The sequence below is a fragment of the Tachyglossus aculeatus genome, chromosome X1 (assembly GCF_015852505.1).
Source record: "Tachyglossus aculeatus isolate mTacAcu1 chromosome X1, mTacAcu1.pri, whole genome shotgun sequence".
Taxonomy (NCBI): domain Eukaryota; kingdom Metazoa; phylum Chordata; class Mammalia; order Monotremata; family Tachyglossidae; genus Tachyglossus; species Tachyglossus aculeatus.
In genome coordinates, this window is record NC_052101.1 from 111,522,167 (window position 1) to 111,540,308 (window position 18,142).

At 51.9% G+C, this 18,142-nt stretch overlaps 1 protein-coding gene across 1 annotated transcript in view; it reads right to left on the reverse strand.

The window, feature by feature from the left end:
• Window positions 1-15,816: 15,816 nt before the first annotated feature.
• The window catches only part of NRTN (neurturin), a 62,734-nt gene continuing 60,408 nt past the window's right edge, over window positions 15,817-18,142 (reverse strand). Inside the window, exons 6-8 of the mRNA XM_038771763.1 lie at window positions 18,092-18,139; window positions 17,565-17,622; window positions 15,817-15,853 (exon numbers count right to left, since the gene is read on the reverse strand). Of these exons, the coding sequence (XP_038627691.1) occupies window positions 15,817-15,853; window positions 17,565-17,622; window positions 18,092-18,139 (143 nt within the window). The remainder of the gene's footprint in view (window positions 15,854-17,564; window positions 17,623-18,091; window positions 18,140-18,142) is intronic.

Below are 18,142 nucleotides of genomic sequence, written 5' to 3' on the forward strand. Positions count from 1 at the left end.
GAGCCCAGCCTCAGCCCAGGGGCCCATCCTCTGACCTGATCCACAATCTCCAGTCTGAATTGGGTACCTCCACATCTAGGAATCTCCTCTTCTGCCCACCCTTGGTCCTCTCAGTTTCAAGTGACTCCTGGAAATGGGCAAGGTTGAGAGCATCCTCCCCCTCTCCCTGTCTCCCTGTTTTCAACTCCAACAGGGGGGAGTAGGGGAGTTACTTGGGGAGGCCACCCTCAGCTCCACCAAGGGATGCTTGCAAGAACAAAGATGGGGACCTCAAGCTTGAGGGTGATATTGACAAAAATAGAACCAGGGAAATAGTAATAGCATATATTCTCCCCAGATCTGGACCACAAACCATCTCAGGGGTGTCCCGGCCCTAGTACCCCCAAATCCTCCAAAAACAGCCTTTGGAAACAGGAGAGGTGATGAGGTGTCAGGGGGGAGAATCAGGGAAGGTGACCAAAGGGGAGGAGAAAACAGGAGAGAAGACATTAGAGGAGAGCTGGACTGTGCCAATGTCGTTTGTTTCCCTTGCCAGAGCCCTTGAAGCACTTTGGAAGAGATCCCGTAGGGCTAATCCAAGGGAAGGGCAGTGTATTTAGGACAAGTCATTGTGTCAGAAAGGGGCAGGATCAAACATCCTTTCCCTCTCTTTCCGAGGGAATCTCCTGTTGTCCAGCTGACTGGAAACTCCTCTCTGAAAGACGCACAATCAAGGCCTTGAACACCGGGGTCTCACAAGCTCTCCAAGCACAGGGCCCCGCTGCCGGGGGCCCTAGGAGCAAGGGGTGTGGGGCAAATCCCAGAGTTCAGGGAGACAATGGGCCCTTTCATAGGTAGCTTGGGGCCCGCAGGGCGGGACGCAACCATTTCTTCCGGGGTGAGGGGGGCGGGGGGCACTTGGCAGTGAACGCCGTGGGGGAGGGGTGGCAGGTCTTGCAGGATGAAAGGGGCTAGGCACCCGGCTCCTCCGGGGACACAAGTGCACTGCCAGTGGTCCAGTGGTTGGCACTGCCAGTGCTCCAGTGGTCAGCACTGCCAGTGGTCCAGCGGTCAGCACTGCCAGTGGTCCAGTGCTCTTCACTGCTGAGAATGGGGCTGGGGTGGCTGGAGAAGCTGCGGGGACAATCCCAGAGAAAGAGGCTCTCATGTCCAGCTAGCAGAAGGTCCTGGAATTACTGGAATTAGGATGAGCTGGAACACTAGAGTAAACATCCGGGAGTGTGTGTTCCTGCATGTGCACGTGTGTAAATGAGGGTGTAGATGTGAGGAGCTTGGTCCCTAACCCGTGGCTAACATGCAATTCAGACAGGCCCAAATATACCAGGGCTTCCGGGGAAACCAGGCAATCGGTAGTCAAGGAATTGAATAAATTCTCCTCTCCTCACTGTGCTCTTGGAGTTAAAGCCCCCGTTCCTGCTCCTCCCAGATTTCTCTCCGGGGAAACTGAATATCAGAACTGCAGGTGGGTATCTGGGAAAGTGGATGGGCGTGGCCAGTACCAATTCTGCAGGTTGATGATGGCATCTTCTGGCCAGGAATGAGTCAGAGTTATCTGCAGACATTTCTTCCCCTCCCCACACTGCCAGTTCCTTCTTTTTCCTCTCCCCCACTTCCCCAGACCCTCCCCGCAAAGAGGCGGGCCAAGGGCAGATTGAGTAAAATCAACAGAGCCCCAGAGAAGTTAATTGATCTGCCCAAGGTCATGCCCATATATCCCCTTGTCCTAAAAAAACCCTCCCTTGATCCCACAGCTCCCTCCAGTTATCTTCCCAACTCCATCCTACCATTCCTCTCCAAATTCCTTGAGCAGGTTGTCCCCTTTGCTCCACCAGAAACTATCCTCTCAAAGGTCACTAATAACCTTCTTCTGCCTTCAACACCAAGGACCACCGCCTTCTCCTGTAAACATTATCCTACCTTGGCTTCACTGACACTGTCCTCTTCTTGTTCTCTTCCCAGCTCCCTGGCTGCTCATTCTCAGTCTGGTTTTCCTCTGCTCCCACCCTCTACCTGAGGGGGGTCTCTCAAGGCTCAGTTCTGGGCCCCATTCTACTCTCCATCTATACCCACTCCTTTGGAAAACTCATTCACTCCCACAGCTTCAAATACCATCGCTATGAGGATGATGGCCAAATCTACCTCTCCAGCTCTGACCCTCTTTCCTTTTTTGCAGTCTGGCATTTCCTCCTGCCTTTGGGTTATCTCCTTTTGAATGTCCCGATGACACCTTAAATTTAACATGTCCCAAAAAGAACTCCTCATCTTCCCACCCAAATCCTGTCCTCCCCATTCCTGTCTTTCCTATAACTGTAGAGAGCACCCCAACCCTCCCCGTCTCACAAGCCCATAACCTTGGCATTTTCCTCAACTCATCCCACCCATTCAACCCACATATTCATTCTGTCACTAAATCCTGTTGGTTCTACCTTCACGGCATCTCCAGAATCTGTCCTTTCCTCTCCATCCAAACTGCTACCACACTGATCAAGCACTTATCCTATCCTACCTTGACTACTGCATCAGACTCCTCTCTGACCTCCCTACCTCCGATCTCTCCCTTCTCCAGTCCATATTTCATTTGGCTGCCCTCATCGTTTTTTCTGAAAAGCCATTTAGTCCATATCTTGTGCTTCTCCAAAAGCTCCAGTGGTATCAATCAATCAATCAGTAGTATTAATTGAGAGCTTCCTCTAGGCACTTGGGAGAGTATCAAAAAGTCGATAGATGTGATCTCTGCTTTCAAGGAACTTACAGTCTAGTGGAGGAGGCAGACACTTAAATAACAGATAGGAGGGAATAATAGAGCATAAAGACACGTACATAAGTGCCAAAGGAGGTAATGAGTACTTAAGTGCTTAGGTGGCATGGAAGTGCTGAAGTGGCAGTTGGGGAATATAAAGTGGAGAGATTAGGGATTATTTTGAGCAGGGCTCCTGGAGAAGACATGATTCCAGAAGGGCTATGAAGCTGGGGAGACAAGAGGAGTTGGAGGAAGAGGCAAGAATGAGTCGCAGTGATCAGGTTAACTTGAGACGAACAAAGAGTGTGAGCTGGAATATAGTGGGAGAAGTAGGAGAGAGAGAGCCGATGGGGTCCTTTAAAGCCAATGGTCAGAGGGATTTAGGCTTGATGTGTAGAACAATGGGCAACATTGGAGATTTATGAGAAGTGGGGAGATGCGCAGAAAGACATTTTAGAAAAAAGGCCTGAGCAGCAGAGTGAAGTTTGGACTGGAGTGGGGGTAGATTTGAGACCCGGGAGATCAGTTAAGAGGTTGATGCATTAGTTGAACTGGCATATTACAGGTGCCTGGAACAGTGCAGTGGCTGTTGGGATGGAGAGGAAGGAGAGGATCCTGAAAATGTTAGAGAAAAAGAACCAACCAGATTTGGTGACTGATCGAATAGGAGGGTGGAAAGAGCTGAAGGAGTCGAGAATAATGCCAGGTTTACAGACACGCGAGATGAGGAGAATAGAGGTGTTGTCAACTGTGATGGGGAAATTAGGTAGAGGAGGGGAAGGAAGTAATGTTCGATAGTGTTTCCAGGAGAAGGGAATGATCCATAGTGTCAAAGGCAGCCGAGAGGTCAAGGAGAATCAAGACAGAGTAGAACCAGTTGGATTGGGCAATTAATGGGCCAGTGGTGACTTTGGAGAGTGCAGCTCGGTGTGGAAAGAGCCATCAGAGAGCATATGGTTGAAGATGGTAGTCAGGGAGGAGAGAAGAGTGGGCCCTAGTCTTCTTAGAAGATGAGATTGGATGGGATGGGATTAGAGATTTAGAAACCAGGAGGGAGAGACGACCAAGGAGGATGAGAGAATGAATTTGTGGGTGGGAGGAAGCTGGGAGGCATGGAGACAATTTGGGGGGCATTATAATAATAATAATTATGGCATTTGTTAAGCGCTTACTATATGCTAAGTAGCGTTCTAAGCATTGGTAGATACAAGGTAATCAGGTTGTCCCACGTGGGGCTCACAGTCTTAATCCCCATTTTCCAGATGAGGTAACTGAGGCATAGAGAAGTTAAGTGACTTGCCCAAGGTCACACAGCAGACGAGTGTCGGAGCCGGGATTAGAACCCACATCCTCTGACTCCCAAGCCCATTCCCTTACCACTAGGCCATGCTGCTTCAGATTATGCCTGATGGTTTTGATTTCACCCACAAAGTAGTCAGCAAAATTATCAAGGGTGAGAGAGGGGCGCAGGGCAAGCTGGGGGTTGGAGGAGGGGGTTAAAGGTCTGGAATAAGTTGGTGCAGGAAATGGATGCGGGAATCAAAGAGAGAGGGAAAGTAGTGTTGCTCAGCGGAAGAGAAGGCAGAGTTATGACAGGAAAGGGTCACTCAATAGTATTTATTGAGTGCTTACTGTGTGCAGAGCACTGCACTGAGTGCTTGGGAGAGCACAACAGAGTTGGTGGACATATGCCCCACCCACAGAGTACTTACAGTCTAGAGGGTGAATTTTAAGTGACTGAAGTCAACCTGGTGCCTGGTTTTCTGCCAAAAGTGCAGGAGTGGAGGGTGTCAACTGTGGAGGGGATCCAGGACCGGAGGTTGGTAGTGTGCGACAGATGGAGGGACAAGAGGGAGAATGTGGAGTGTGGGAGAGAGAAGGGAACTGAGGGTAAAAATTTGTACATCAAGAGAGGGGAGGTTAGTTAGAGAGCCCAAAGGAGGTATGATGGCCAGGGATGGGGGGAGGAGGCCAAGATATTTGGGGCCTCAGTGGGGGTACAGGACAGTTCTACGGCAAGGGGCTGTGTGGGAGAGAAGGCAGGTGAGGAGGTTGTGATTGGAGAGCAGGATTTTGGAGTTGCAATGACTAGGGAGGGTGAGATCCAAGTGGCGTCCAAGTGGGTGAGAGGGTTGGGTGGGGTACAGCAGGAGGAAGTGGGCAGCTGGGGGTAGGGTCATCAGGAGCATCCCCACGGATATTGACTTCCCCAAGGATCAGTGTAGGGGAGGAGAAAGACAGAAGGAAGGTGAGAAAGGCCTCATAATCACTCAGAGGTTTGCAGGTTCAACAGGAGCGGTGGTGCGGTAGATGAGAAGCAGAGCACGGGCTAGGGAATCAGAAGACATGGGTTCTAATCCCAGCATCGCCACTCATCTGCTGTGTGACCTTGGGCAAGCCACTTAACTTCTCTGGGCCTCAGTTACTTCATCTGTAAAATGAAGATGGACTGTGAGCCCCATGTGGGACAACCTGATTACCTTATATCTTCCGCAACACTTAGAACAGGGCTTGGCACGTAGTAAGTGCTTAACAAATATGATCATCATCATGACTGCAACTAGTAATTGTAGTGGGTGGTAGAGAGGGATAATGTGGGCTTCAGAGGAAGAGAAGGTGAGAAATGGGAGGGATGGGATGGTGCAAATATGCAAAAGCAGTCTTGGGGGCAAAGAGCAGGGTGACACCCCCCACCTTCCCCAGTGAATGGTCAGGGGGTGGGGGGGAGGGAGAAGGAGGAGAGACAGGGGTGGGAACATGAGAAGATGAGCCCTCCTCTGGAGAAAGAGGCAAGGGAGACAGTGTCATTCAGTTGGGGATATGGGATGGAGAATTGGATGGGAATGAGTTGACAAGGTTGAGTTGACCCCGGGGAATCTGGGAGGTGGTGAGAGAAGAAGATGTGGTGATCAGAGGGTGTTTTGGGAGTGGTTATGGTGAAGTCCTGCAGTGGCCAGTCCCTAAATGATCACAACTTCCAGTCTCAGCTTGACGGTACTGCAGTGGTCCTCCGTTTTGCCCTTATCTGTCTCCACAGTGACCTCATAAGGGCCCGGCATCACAGACCTGCACTTCAGCCCTCTCTGAGCTCCTGCCACCTTTGGTGTCAGGCATTCTGGCAGTGTCCTTGGCCAAGGTGGCATGTGGGTCCCAAAACATTCAGATTGGTCACAAGACCCCAGAATTCTGTGGACCTGAACCATGGGATTGGGGGGAGGGGAACTGTTTAGAAACGGAATCCAATGACGGAGAAGGATGCTGCAGCTGCCAGCAGAGCAGCCAGACTGGGCAGGAGGGTGAAGAGGAGGGGGGTGGAGCTAGGTGGGTGGGAGCCCCTGGAGCTTCTCTTCTCAAGAACAGCCCCAGGATCACCCCCACCCCTGGAATCGGAAGGTCAAAGTTCACGATTGCGGAAGGAGCTGAGTAGAGACAATAGCAGCCCTCTCCCTTCTTTCCCTCTATTCCCCTCACCACCCCCTCCACTCATTCATTCATTCAATCGTATTTATTGAGCACTTACTGTGTGCAGAGCACTGTACTAAGTGCTTGGGAAGTACAAGTTGGCAACATATAGAGACAGTCCCTACCCAACAGCGGGCCACCACTTACTCTCTGGCTCAAAGCCTTTGGGGACCCTGAGGGTGGGGGAGGGAAGGGTGGAAACAGGGCCAGGCATTGCCCAGACACTAGGTGTGCAGAACCCAGCGCTTAGAACAGTGCCCAGAGTTTAGAACAGTGCTTGGCACATAGCGCTTAACAAATACCATCATTATTATTATTAACCTGGGTCAGGGCTCTGAAGGCCATAGCTTCTGCCTTCTCGGGCATGCTGAAAGGGACACGGGACCTCCCAGGCAGGGGAGGGTGGGATGTGGTCAGACACAGTTGGATTTCACAAACACCAGCAACCCCACTTCACCCACTTCCCACCGCAACGAGTCTAGGCTCAGTGCCAAAGGCAGCAAAACAGCTCCGTCCTCCGGAAACTGGACCAAGGGGTTGGGACAGTGGTGAAGACCACAGTCTGAGTCCAGACCCACCAAGAGACATTTGCCCTCCTCAGGGATAATCTCCAACCCTTAGCCCAACAGAAAGGCAGCTTTGGGAAAGGAAGGAGAGAGGCTGTGGGGAAACCAAGGCACAGAAAGTTAAGCGGGTGTGCAAATGGGCAGAAAAGCCACACCAGATGCCAGACCCTGCGCTTCATATGCTCGAACATCAGCTCTCAAGAGAAATAAATCTTGCTCCTCCCCGCTAAGTCCACTGGGTTTTCCCAATTTCCATTTCCAACGCCAGAGCAGAGGAGAGTTGGGACCCCAGCCGACCGCCAGATTCAGTCATTCAATCATATTTATTGAGCGCTTACTGTGTGCAGAGCACTGTACCAAGCACTTGGGAAGTCCAAGTTGGCAACATATAGAGACGGCCCCTACCCAACAGTGGGCTCACTGTCCAGATCCCAACCTAGGTCAGCTCACTGCCCTGTCCACAGGCCCGCCGACTCGGAACCAGGACTCAAAGCCCAAGACAGTGAGGGGAGGGGCCAGGCTGGGCAGGGCAACGGAGCGGAAGAAACTAGGGAGCCTGAGGCCTGGGCGCACACTGAGGCGTCTATTCTCCCGGCGTGTTTGTGTTTCCGGAACAAAGAGGCTGTGTGTTGGGATGATGGGATGATCCGGGGCCGGGCCCCCTTGGGGGGCTGGGGGCAAGCCAGGCGGGAGATGGGCCAGACTGGGAGGGGAGGGCAGTGGGAGGGGACCCGGAGGCCACTGGACCAGAGCTGCCCCCTGCTGCTTGGAGCCTCAGCTTCTTTCTCTCTCCTCCCACCTGGGCCACTCAGACATCCGAGGTCCCATCCCCAGCCCCCTTCATCCGGGGGATGCCTTGCCTGCTAAACCACCACCGGTCAATCCACTGATCAATGGTATTTATTGAGCACTTACTGTGTGCAGAGCACACAGGTTGGGCTTCAAGGCTCTCCATCACCTTGCCCCCTCCTACCTCACCTCCCTTCTCTCCTTCTATAGCCCACCCCTCACCCTCCGCTCCTCTGCCGCTAATCTCCTCACCGTACCTTGTTCTGGCCTGTCCCGCCATCGACCCCCGGCCCACGTCATCCCCCGAGCCTGGAATGCCCTCCCTCTGCCCATCTGCCAAACTAGCTCTCTTCCTCCCTTCAAGGACCTACTGAGAGCTCACCTCCTCCAGGAGGCCTTCCCAGACTGAGCCCCTTCCTTCCTCTCCCCCTCGTCCCCCTCTCCATCCCCATCTTACCTCCTTCCCTTCCCCACAGCACCTGTATATATGTATATATGTTTGTACATATTTATTACTCTATTTATTTTACTTGTACATATCTATTCTATTTATTTTATTTTGTTAGTATGTTTGGTTTTGTTCTCTGTCTCCCCCTTTTAGACTGAGAGCCCACTGTTGGGTAGGGACTGTCTCTATGTGATGCCAACTTGTACTTCCCAAGTGCTTAGTACAGTGCTCTGCACACAGTAAGTGCTCAATAAATATGATTGATTGACTCTACTAGGCGCTTGGGAAGGACAAGTTGGCAACCTATAGAGATGGTCCCTCCCCAACAGTGGGCTCACAGTCTAGAAGACTTACCTTATCCACAGTCTTATCCCTCATGGGGCTCGCAATCTTGACCCCTTTTTTACAGATGAGGTAACACTGGCACAGGGAAGTGAGGTGACTTGCCCAAGGTCACACAGCAGACGTGTGGCAGAGCTGGGATTGGAACCCATGATCTCTGACTCTGAGGCCTGTGCTCTTTCCACTAGGCCATGCTGCTTCTCTAAGTACTAAGTCCGGAGGTAGATACAATCAGATCGGATTAGACACAGTCCCTTGTCCCACATGGGGCTCATTGTCTAAGGGGGAACCAAAACAGGAGAACCTGAGGAGAACATCCTCATTTTATAGGCACAGAGAAATGAGGCGATTTGCCCAAGGTCACACAGCAGGCAAGTGGCAGAGCCACCACCGGTCAATCCACTGATCAATGGTTATTTATTGAGCACTTACTGTGTGCCGAGCACTGTGCTAAGCTCGGGCCACTCTCCTCCCAGAGCTGAGGAGGTCACTGAAGCTGGGGTTCAGCTGTAAGGGCAGGAGCCGGGGAACTACGTGAAAGGGGCAGGACCAGAGCATTAAGGGCAGAGGAAGAGGAGCCAGGGCAATAGATAGAGAAGCAGTGTTGCTGGGTGGAAAGAGCACAGGCTTTGGGGTCAGAGGTCATGGGTTCAAATCCCGGCTCCACCAATTGCCAGCTGTGTGACTTTGGGCAAGTCACTTCTGTGCCTCAATTACCTCGTCTGTAAAATGGGGATTAAGACTGTAAGCCCCCCGTGGGACAACCTGATCACTTTGTAACCTCCCCAGCGCTTAGAACAGTGCTTTGCACATAGTAAGCACTTAATAAATACTATCATTATTATTATCGGGCAGCGGGGAGGAGAGGAGGGATCAAGGGCAGCAATACTGCATGGGCAGGGGTCAGGAACCGTGGAAGGAGAGGGGCAAGTTTGGTGGCCACTGGAGGGAGAGGGGCTAGTGATGTCAGCTCCTTTTGACTGCCACTTCAAGGCATAGCAATCCAGCAGTCCTCAGCTGTTGTTTCTTGCACCTCATCCTGTGGGTGAACCTCCCAGTCCGGCCAGGCTCCTCTTCCGTCCTCCATCCAAAGGCTCTGCCTGAAGCCCTCAGTGCTCATGGTGGAAGGGGTGGAGGAGGAGGTGGGGGCAGTTGGAGAGTGACAGGGCTTGATGGCCAGTAAGGCCATCAGGTTTCCCCAGACCTGAGATGGGAGGGGGTGGGGGAAGGATTGTGGCAGAGTGCAAGGCGGGGAGAGATTTAGGAAAGGCAGGGAATCCCCAGCATCCCAACCGCCCCGGCCCCACACACACAGGACACTTCATAGGAGGAGCACAGAGCCCAAGGAGGGCATGTCTGGAGGTCAGGGGAAGCTGGGAGCTAGACATCCTCTGGAGATGCTCGGGGAGCTCCCAGGCCTGGGATGCCCTGAGGATCGTCATCGGGCCCACAGACACGGGGAGGATGAATGATCTCTCAACTCCGGGGAAGGAGTCACGAAGTCAGTTGACCACCTCCGACAAGCAGAGCAGAACTGATGCAACCTCCCTGTTTGGGGAGCTGGCAGCTGGGTGAGGGGAGCAACTGTTCTCCAACCTATTTGACTATAAGTCCCTTGTGGTGCTCATGTAGCAGTGTGACTCAGTGGAAAGAGCACGGACTTGGGAGTCAGAGGTCATGGGTTCGAATCCCAGCTCTGCCACTTGTCAGCTGTGTGACTTTGGGCAAGTCACAACTTCTCTGTGCCTGTTACCTCATCTGTAAAATGGGGATTAAGACCATGAGCCCCACGTGGGACAACCTGATCACCTTATATCCTCCCCAGCGCTTAGAACAGTGCTTTGCACATACTAAGTGCTTAACAAATGCGCTTAGTACAGTGCTCTACACAAAGTAAGCGGTCAGTAAATGATTGAATGAATGAACAAATGCCATTATTATTATTATGTGGGGCAGGGACTGTAATCCTCTGATTAACGTCTATCTACCCCAGCACTTAGATCAATGCTTGACATATAAACGTGCTTAACAAATACCACACACACACACAAAAAAAAGCTAGGACAGGGAGCAGCTGAACACCTTCAATCCTGGGCACTGCCAGACTTAATACTACCACCACCACCACTACATTACTACTACGACTGACTACTGGCAGGTGAGGGGCCTGGAAGATGCTTTGGGTTAATTCTGGTATGGGCAGGACAAGGGATCTAATAATAATAATTATTATTATAATAATGATGATGATGGTATTTGTTAAGCGCTTACTATGTGGCAAGCACTGTTCTAAGCGTTGGAATAGATACAAGCTAATCAGCTTGGACATGGTCCCTGACCCACATGGGGATCACAGTCTAAGTAGGAGGGAGAATAGGTATTGAATTCCCATTTTATGGCTGAAGAAACGGAGAAGTGAAGTGACTTGACCAAGGTTACACCACAGGACAGAACCAGGATTAGAAACTTCTGACTCCCAAGCCATCGCTCTCACCATTAGGGCATGCTAAACTACTTCCCACCCCTTCCCAGCCTTGTCCGTGGAAGTTCAGCTCACTGGGTACCATGCCCCCACCACACCCTGCTCCCCATTTCCATTCCCGCTCTGGGTACAGGGGATTTCAGATCGCAGAGAGCTTGGCAGGGCCCATGGCTTAACTTGGGCAACTGGAATGCTATACATTCAAGAAGCAGGTCAAAATTAGAGAAGCAGCGTGGCTCAGTGGAAAGAGCCCGGGCTTGGGAGTCAGAGGTCATGGGTTCTAATCCCGGCCACTTGCCTGCTGTGTGACTTTGGGCAAGTCACTTAACTTCTCTGGGCCTCAGTTACCTCATCTGTAAAATGGGGATTAAGGCTGTGAGCCCTACGTGGGACAACCTGATTACCTTGTATCTACCCCAGTGCTTAGAACAGTGCTTGGCACATAGTATGCACTTAAATATCACCATTATTATTATTTGCAGATATCAGCAGCCCCTCTCTCTCCAGTGGCTCCGGACCTTGTCCCACTCCTCTCCTGCCACTGCCGTGGCCCCTGAGGATGGAAAGTGGGATGTGATGCTAATTGAAGCAGCATGGTGATAGAGCATGGGCCTGGGAATCAGAAGGACCTAGGTTTTAATCCCAGCTCTGCCACTTGCCTGTTGGGTGACCTTGCGTGAGTAACTTCTCTGGGCCTCAGTTACTTCATCTGGAGAATGGGAAGTAAGACTGGGACATGGACTGTGTCCAACCTGATTTGATTAGTTTGTATTTGCCCCAGCACTTAGTACAATACCTTCCACATGGTAAGTGCTTAACAAATACCATGGGGGGAAAAAAAATGAAAACAGCACTCCACCTCAGACTCAGCTGCATAGCAAGGACCAGTGTAGGCTTGGTTCCTGCCCAGGGCAAATTGACATTTGAACCCCTCTTCACCCTCACTTCCCCTTCAATAATAATAATGGTATTTGTTAAGCACTACTATGTGCCAAGCACTGTTCTAAGGTGGGATGGATACAAAGTAATCAGGTTGTCCCACATGGGGCTCACACTCTTCATCCCCATTTTATAGATGAGGGAACTGAGGCAGAGAAGTGAAGTGACTTGCCCAAGATCACACAGCAGATATCTCTTTCTCATTTCCTCCTCCTCCCCCCACACCTCTTTCTCAACTTGCTCCCCTTCTCTCCCTTCTTTTTCCTCTTCCTCATTTTCATCTCCCATTCTGCAGAAAATCAGTCTATCCATCCATTCCCTTGGCCATCCTCTCGTTCCCTTACTCACTTGCCTGGCTTCGGTTCACAGGAGTAAAGTCATCTTCATCCCCGCTCCAAACAGCTCCCCTCCGGTGGTGACACATTCAAGAACTTCTCAAACCCAAGTGATCCAGATCTCCCCACCCACCACAGTTGCTGGATCCTACTCTACTACAGGGGAAGAGATCAATGCATACCAGAATCTCCCAGGTAGCCCCTGGTGGGGTCCGGGGGAGTTGGAGTGGGGGGTGGAGGTTAATGAGCCAAGCCAGTATTGTGGGGGTGGGCAAATTTAACAGATTTAGGAGTGGGAGAGGAAAGTAGAATCGGGAGGTGTCAGCGGTGTAGACATTCCTTTCCAACTCTTGCAAATAACCTCCCTCCCCTCTTCCAATCTCCTGAGCCCATCCAGCATCTCCTTGGCCTCTAGGAGCAGGAGGCTCTGCACTCAGTCCCAGTGCTTTCTTACTCACCTTCAGTCCTGATTTCTAACTGCCCCATCTCTACGCTCCCAGCCCCAGGAACTGCAGCACTGATGGGATCAGTGGGATTAGAGAGGAGGATGAAAAGGGTCTTGGGAGGGGGTTGAAGGATAGTGGGGAGCCCCCTCCATCCTGCTCTGGTGGTGGAGCCTCTAAGGTGGAGCCCAGAGTGTGGAATGGAGGAGTGGCAATCAGCTCCCCACCAAACTCAGAAGAGAAACTCCAACAGTAATCATTCCCTGCCCCCCACCCCCTTCCTCATTCAGTTTGGCTAATCAGGGCCAATCTGCCTGCCTCAGCAGGTAAAGGGAAACAGGTGAGTCTGAGGGTCTTGGCGAGCTCTGGGGAAAGGGCACTTCCTGGAGCTGGGGGGAAGCTCCGCTTCAGAGAAGCTGTCACCCACATTGGATGGGCGGGGGCAGGGGGCAATCTGTCCCACAGTGCCCAAGGCCCTCTGCTCTTCCCACAGCAGATTCATAATAATAATAATAATAATAATAATAATGGCATTTATTAAGCGCTTACTATGTGCAAAGTACTGTTCTAAGCGCTGATCCAAAGTAACTAATTCCACTGGCACAAACTGTAGACCCAAGGCCAGTCAGTGGGGTGGGGCGGGGGTGGGGGGGAGGAGTGTGATAGGGAGCAGACTGGTAGAGAATGGTCGGGGGTGGGGAGGGGGGAGACTCTCTATCTCCCAGGTGTGCATCAAAGGGGGTGTGTGTGATTACAGTATAGGGCACACAGTAAGTGCTCAATAAACACTATTGATTAATTGGTTGAATGACAGGTGAAGGGGGTTGGAGAGAGGCCAGAGAGAGACCAGGTGTTGCCTGGAGGGAAGGTGGGGGGATGGGAAGGTGCCAGACTGGCCTTGGCTACAGCAGCAGCAACGACTCTTCATTCATTCAATCGTATTTATTGAGCGCTTACTGTGTGCAGAGCACTAAGTGCTTGGGAAGTACAAGGTGGCAACATCTAGAGAGGGCCCCTACCCAACAACAGGCTCACAGTCTAGAAGGGGGAGACAGACAACAAAACAAAACACGTAGACAGGTGTCAAAACCATCAGGATAAATAGAATTATACCTATATGCACATCATTAAAAGAATAAATAGAGTAGTAAATATGTACAAATAAAATAGAGTAATAAATATGTACAAATATATAAAAGTGTTGTGGGGAGAGGAAAGAGGTAGGGTGGGGGATGATGGGGAGGAGGAGAGGAAAAGGGGGGCTCAGTCTGGGAAGGCCTCCTGGAGGAGGTGAGTTCTCAGTAGGGCTTTGTAGGGAGGAAGGGAGCTAGCTTGGCGGATGTGTGAAGGGAGGGCATTCCAGGCCAGGGGAAGGACGTTGGCCGGGGGTCGACGGTGGGACAGGTGAGAACAAGGCCCAGTGAGGAGGTCAGTGGCAGAGGAGCGGAGGGTGTGGGCTGGGCTGTAGAAGGAGAGAAGGGAGGTGAGGTAGGAAGGGGCAAGGGGATGGACAGCCTTGAAGTCGAGAGTGAGGAGTTTTTGCTTGATTTGTAGGTTTCAACTCCTCATTGAAAAATGAAATTGTTGGAGTCTTTGGGGCTGAGCCCTGCCTAGAGCGTGGTGGGTGGAACCACTGCCAGAGGCTAGATGCTTTGAAACTCCTAGAAGGCATGTGCGTCCTGACAGAATGCGCTAATTAAAGGTGCTTCTCCCCTCCTTCCACCCCTGAGAGCAATTGTCCCTAGACCTTGAAGAACAGACCAGACTGAGTGGGCACCCCTAGGTGGCTGTGGAGATGGAGGGACTAGTTAGGCCATCAGGAGGGAGGGAAGGAAGATGGATGAGCAGCCACCCCCATCCTACCCCAGGCTCAGCCCTGGCACCGCCAACACCCTCCAGCACCAAGTGCTCCCCAAGTCTCCCTCCCCTCTGGCTTGGGAATCAGGGGCTGGGGATTCATTCATTCATTCAATTGTATTTATTGAGTGCTTACTGTGTGCAGAGCACTGTACTAAGTGCTTGGGAAGTACAAGTTGGGTAATAATAATAATAATAATGAAGGTATGTTTTAAGCATTTACTATGTGCCAGGCACTGTTCTAAGCACTGGGGTAGATACAAGGTAATCAGGTTGCCCCATGTGGGGCTCACAGTCTTAATCCCCATTTTACAGATGAGGTAACTAAGGCCCAGAGAAGTGAAATGAGTTGCCCAAGGTCACACAGCCGACAAGCGGCAGAGCCGGGAATAGAACCCATGACCTGCATGTCGACATGTAGCTCTCCCAGTCCCGTCCTATGGATATGGGTAGGGCTCCAGCCCAGTCTTCTGCCCAGGAGGCTGAATGGGCCCCTTTGGAATTTAGGGTTCCTCTCCATGGGGCACAGCACCCACACCACCTCCAGATCCCCAACATGGCCTCACCTACTCATCCTGTACCCCAGAGATTCCCCCACCACCCCCCAGGGGCTGAGTCAGCCAAGCTGCAGAGACAAAGGGAAACCACAGCCAGAGCATCCTGGTGGGAGGGGGGTGGGGCACAGAAACCCACCCTAACAGGGCGGGACGGAAAGAGCCAGCTCATACAAACCACTTTCTCCCCAGCCAAACCTCAGAACTCAGTCTGGGGCCGTCAGGCCCCCACACAGCACATAATAATAATAATAATGGCATTTATTAAGCGCTTACTATGTGCAAAGCCCTGTTCTAAGCGCTGGGGAGGTTACAAGGTGATCAGGTTGCCCCACGGGGGGCTCCCGGTCTTAATCCCCATTATACAGATGAGGGAACTGAGGCCCAGAGAAGTGAAGTGACTTGCTCAAAGTCACACAGCTGACAATTGGCAGAGCCAGGATTCAAACCCATGACCTCTGACTCCAAAGCCTGTGCTGTTTCCACTGAGCCACGCTGCTTCTCTAAAAAAAAAATAATAATAATAATGGCATTTATTAAGCGCTTACTATGTGGAAAACACTGTTCAAAGCGCTGGAGAAGCTACAGGGTAACCAGGTTGTCCCACGGTGGGGCTCACAGTCTTAATCCCAATTATACAGATGAGGGAACTGAGGCCCAGAGAAGTGAAGTGACTTGCCCAAAGTCACACAGCTGACAATTGGCAGAGCCGGAATTCGAACCCATGACCTCTGACTCCAAAGCTGCCCCTGCTTCTAAGCGGGGCCAGAGAGACCCCCAGATTGAGGCTCTGTGTAGCCACTCCATCCTGCCTCCTTTTCATCCTCCACACTCACAGTGAAATGTTGTCATCCATGGTTCAGACTACATAACTTCCCACCTCCTTCAGCTTTTTCCTGCGAAAACTGTCCCCCCAGCCCAGTGACGGACCCCAGGACCTTCCTCGGGCCCCTTAACCCATCCTGAGGTCCACACTCTCCCCGCCACATCTAGCCTGCCGCGATGGCCATGTTCGCCAGCCCCTTTGGAGCAGCATGGCTTGGTGGATAGAGCATGGGCCTGGGAATCAGAAGGATCTGGGTTCTAGTCCCAGCTCTGCCTCTTTTCTGCTGTGTGACCTTGAACAAGTCATTTCACTTCTCTGGGCCTCAGTTACCCCCTCTGTAAAATGGGGATAATGACTAGGAGCCCCACCTGGGACATGGACTGTGTCCAACCTGATTGCCTTGGATCTACCCCAGTGCTTAGAACAGTACCTGGCACGTAGTCCCCTTACTGTAGGGGTTCCTTAAGGGTCAGTTCTTGGTCCCCTTCTGTTCTCTATCCATACTCACTCCCTTGGTGAACTCATTCGCTCCCACTGCTTCAACTATCATCTCTACGCTGATGACACCTAAATCTACATCTCTGCCCCTGCTCTCTCTCCCTCCCCTGAGGCTTGTATCTCCTCCTGCCTTCAAGACATCTCCATCTGGATGTCTGCCCGCCACCTAAATCTCAATATGTCCAAGACTGAACTCCTTATCTTCCCTCCCAAACCCTGCCCTCTCCCTGACTTTCCCATCACTGTTGACGGCACTGTCATCCTTCCCGTCTCACAAGCCCGCCACCTTGGTGTCATCCTCGATTCTGCTCTCTCCTTCACTCCTCACATCCAATCCGTCACCAAAACCCGCCGGTCTCACCTCCGCAACATCGCCAAGATCCCCCCTTTCCTCTCCATCCAAACCGCTACCCTGCTGGTTCAATCTCTCATCCTATCCCGACTGGATTACTGCATCAGCCTCCTCTCTGATCTCCCATCCTCCTGTCTCTCCCCACTTCAGTCTATACTTCACGCTGCTGCCCGGATCATCTTTGTGCAGAAACGCTCTGGGCATGTTACTCCCCTCCTCAAAAATCTCCAGTGGCTACTAATCAACCTATGCATCAGGCAGGAACTCCTCACCCATGGCTTCAAGGCGCTCCATCACCTTGCCCCCTCCTACCTCACCTCCCTTCTCTCCTTCAACAGCCCAGTCCGCACCCTCCGCTCCTCTGCCGCTAACCTCCTCACCGTGCCTCGTTCTCGCCCGTCCCGCCATCGACCCCCGGCCCACGTCCTTCCCCTGGGCCTGGAATGCCCCCCCCTCCGCACATCCGCCAAGCTAGCTCTCTTCCTCCCTTCAAAGCCCTACTGAGAGCTCACCTCCTCCAGGAGGCCTTCCCAGACTGAGCCTCCTCCTTCCTCTCCCCCTCCCCATCCCCCCACCCTACCTCCTTCCCCTCCCCACAGCGCCTGTATATATGTTTGTACAGATTTATTACTCTATTTTACTTGTACATATTTACTATTCTATTTATTTTATTTTGTTAATATGTTTTGTTTTGTTGTCTGTCTCCCCCTTCTAGACTGTGAGCCCGTTGTTGGGTAGGGACCGTCTCTATACGTTGCCGATTTGTACTTCCCAAGCGCTTAGTACAGTGCTCTACACATGGTAAGTGCTCAATAAATACGATTCAATGAGTGAATGAATAAATACGATTGAATGAATGAATGAATGAATGAATGCACTTAACAAATACCATTAAAAAAAAAAATCAGCCCCGGGTCCAAATCAAACATACCTTGTGGGACTCTCCCTGGCCAAGGGCACCGTGGAGTTGGTATCAGGGGTTGGCTTTTCTGGCCAGGACCCCTAGGAGTCTGGAAGATCACATCACCCGCTTCCTCTGTATTTCTTCTGGCCTGGATTCCGTTCCGGCAAAGGATCCATTCATTCATTCATTCAATCCTATTTATTGAGCGCTTACTGTGTGCAGAGAACCATACTAAGCGCTTGGAAAGATCCAGATATACCCCTCCCGAGCCCCTGAACAACAATCTCCCTTTGCGACGATGAATTATCTGTGGGTCACCTTCTAGATCGGGTCTTACTCCTAGACAGCACACCCCCCACCAGCAGAACTGTGCCCACCCAATGCCAGGTAGGGCCAGGGAAGCACCATATGAGGGGGTGGAGGGGGTACTAGTGGAGGAAGATGGGGAGGAGGGCGAGGATCTGGATTCCGTTGTTCCTTGGGTGCAGGCAGAGAGCCGACAGTGGCAAGAGTGTAACTTGGGTTGTTTCGGGGGCTCCCAGCCACAGTCATACCCAGGAATGTAAACTCCAGCTCCGGCCCCGGCCCCGTCACCGCGATCACTG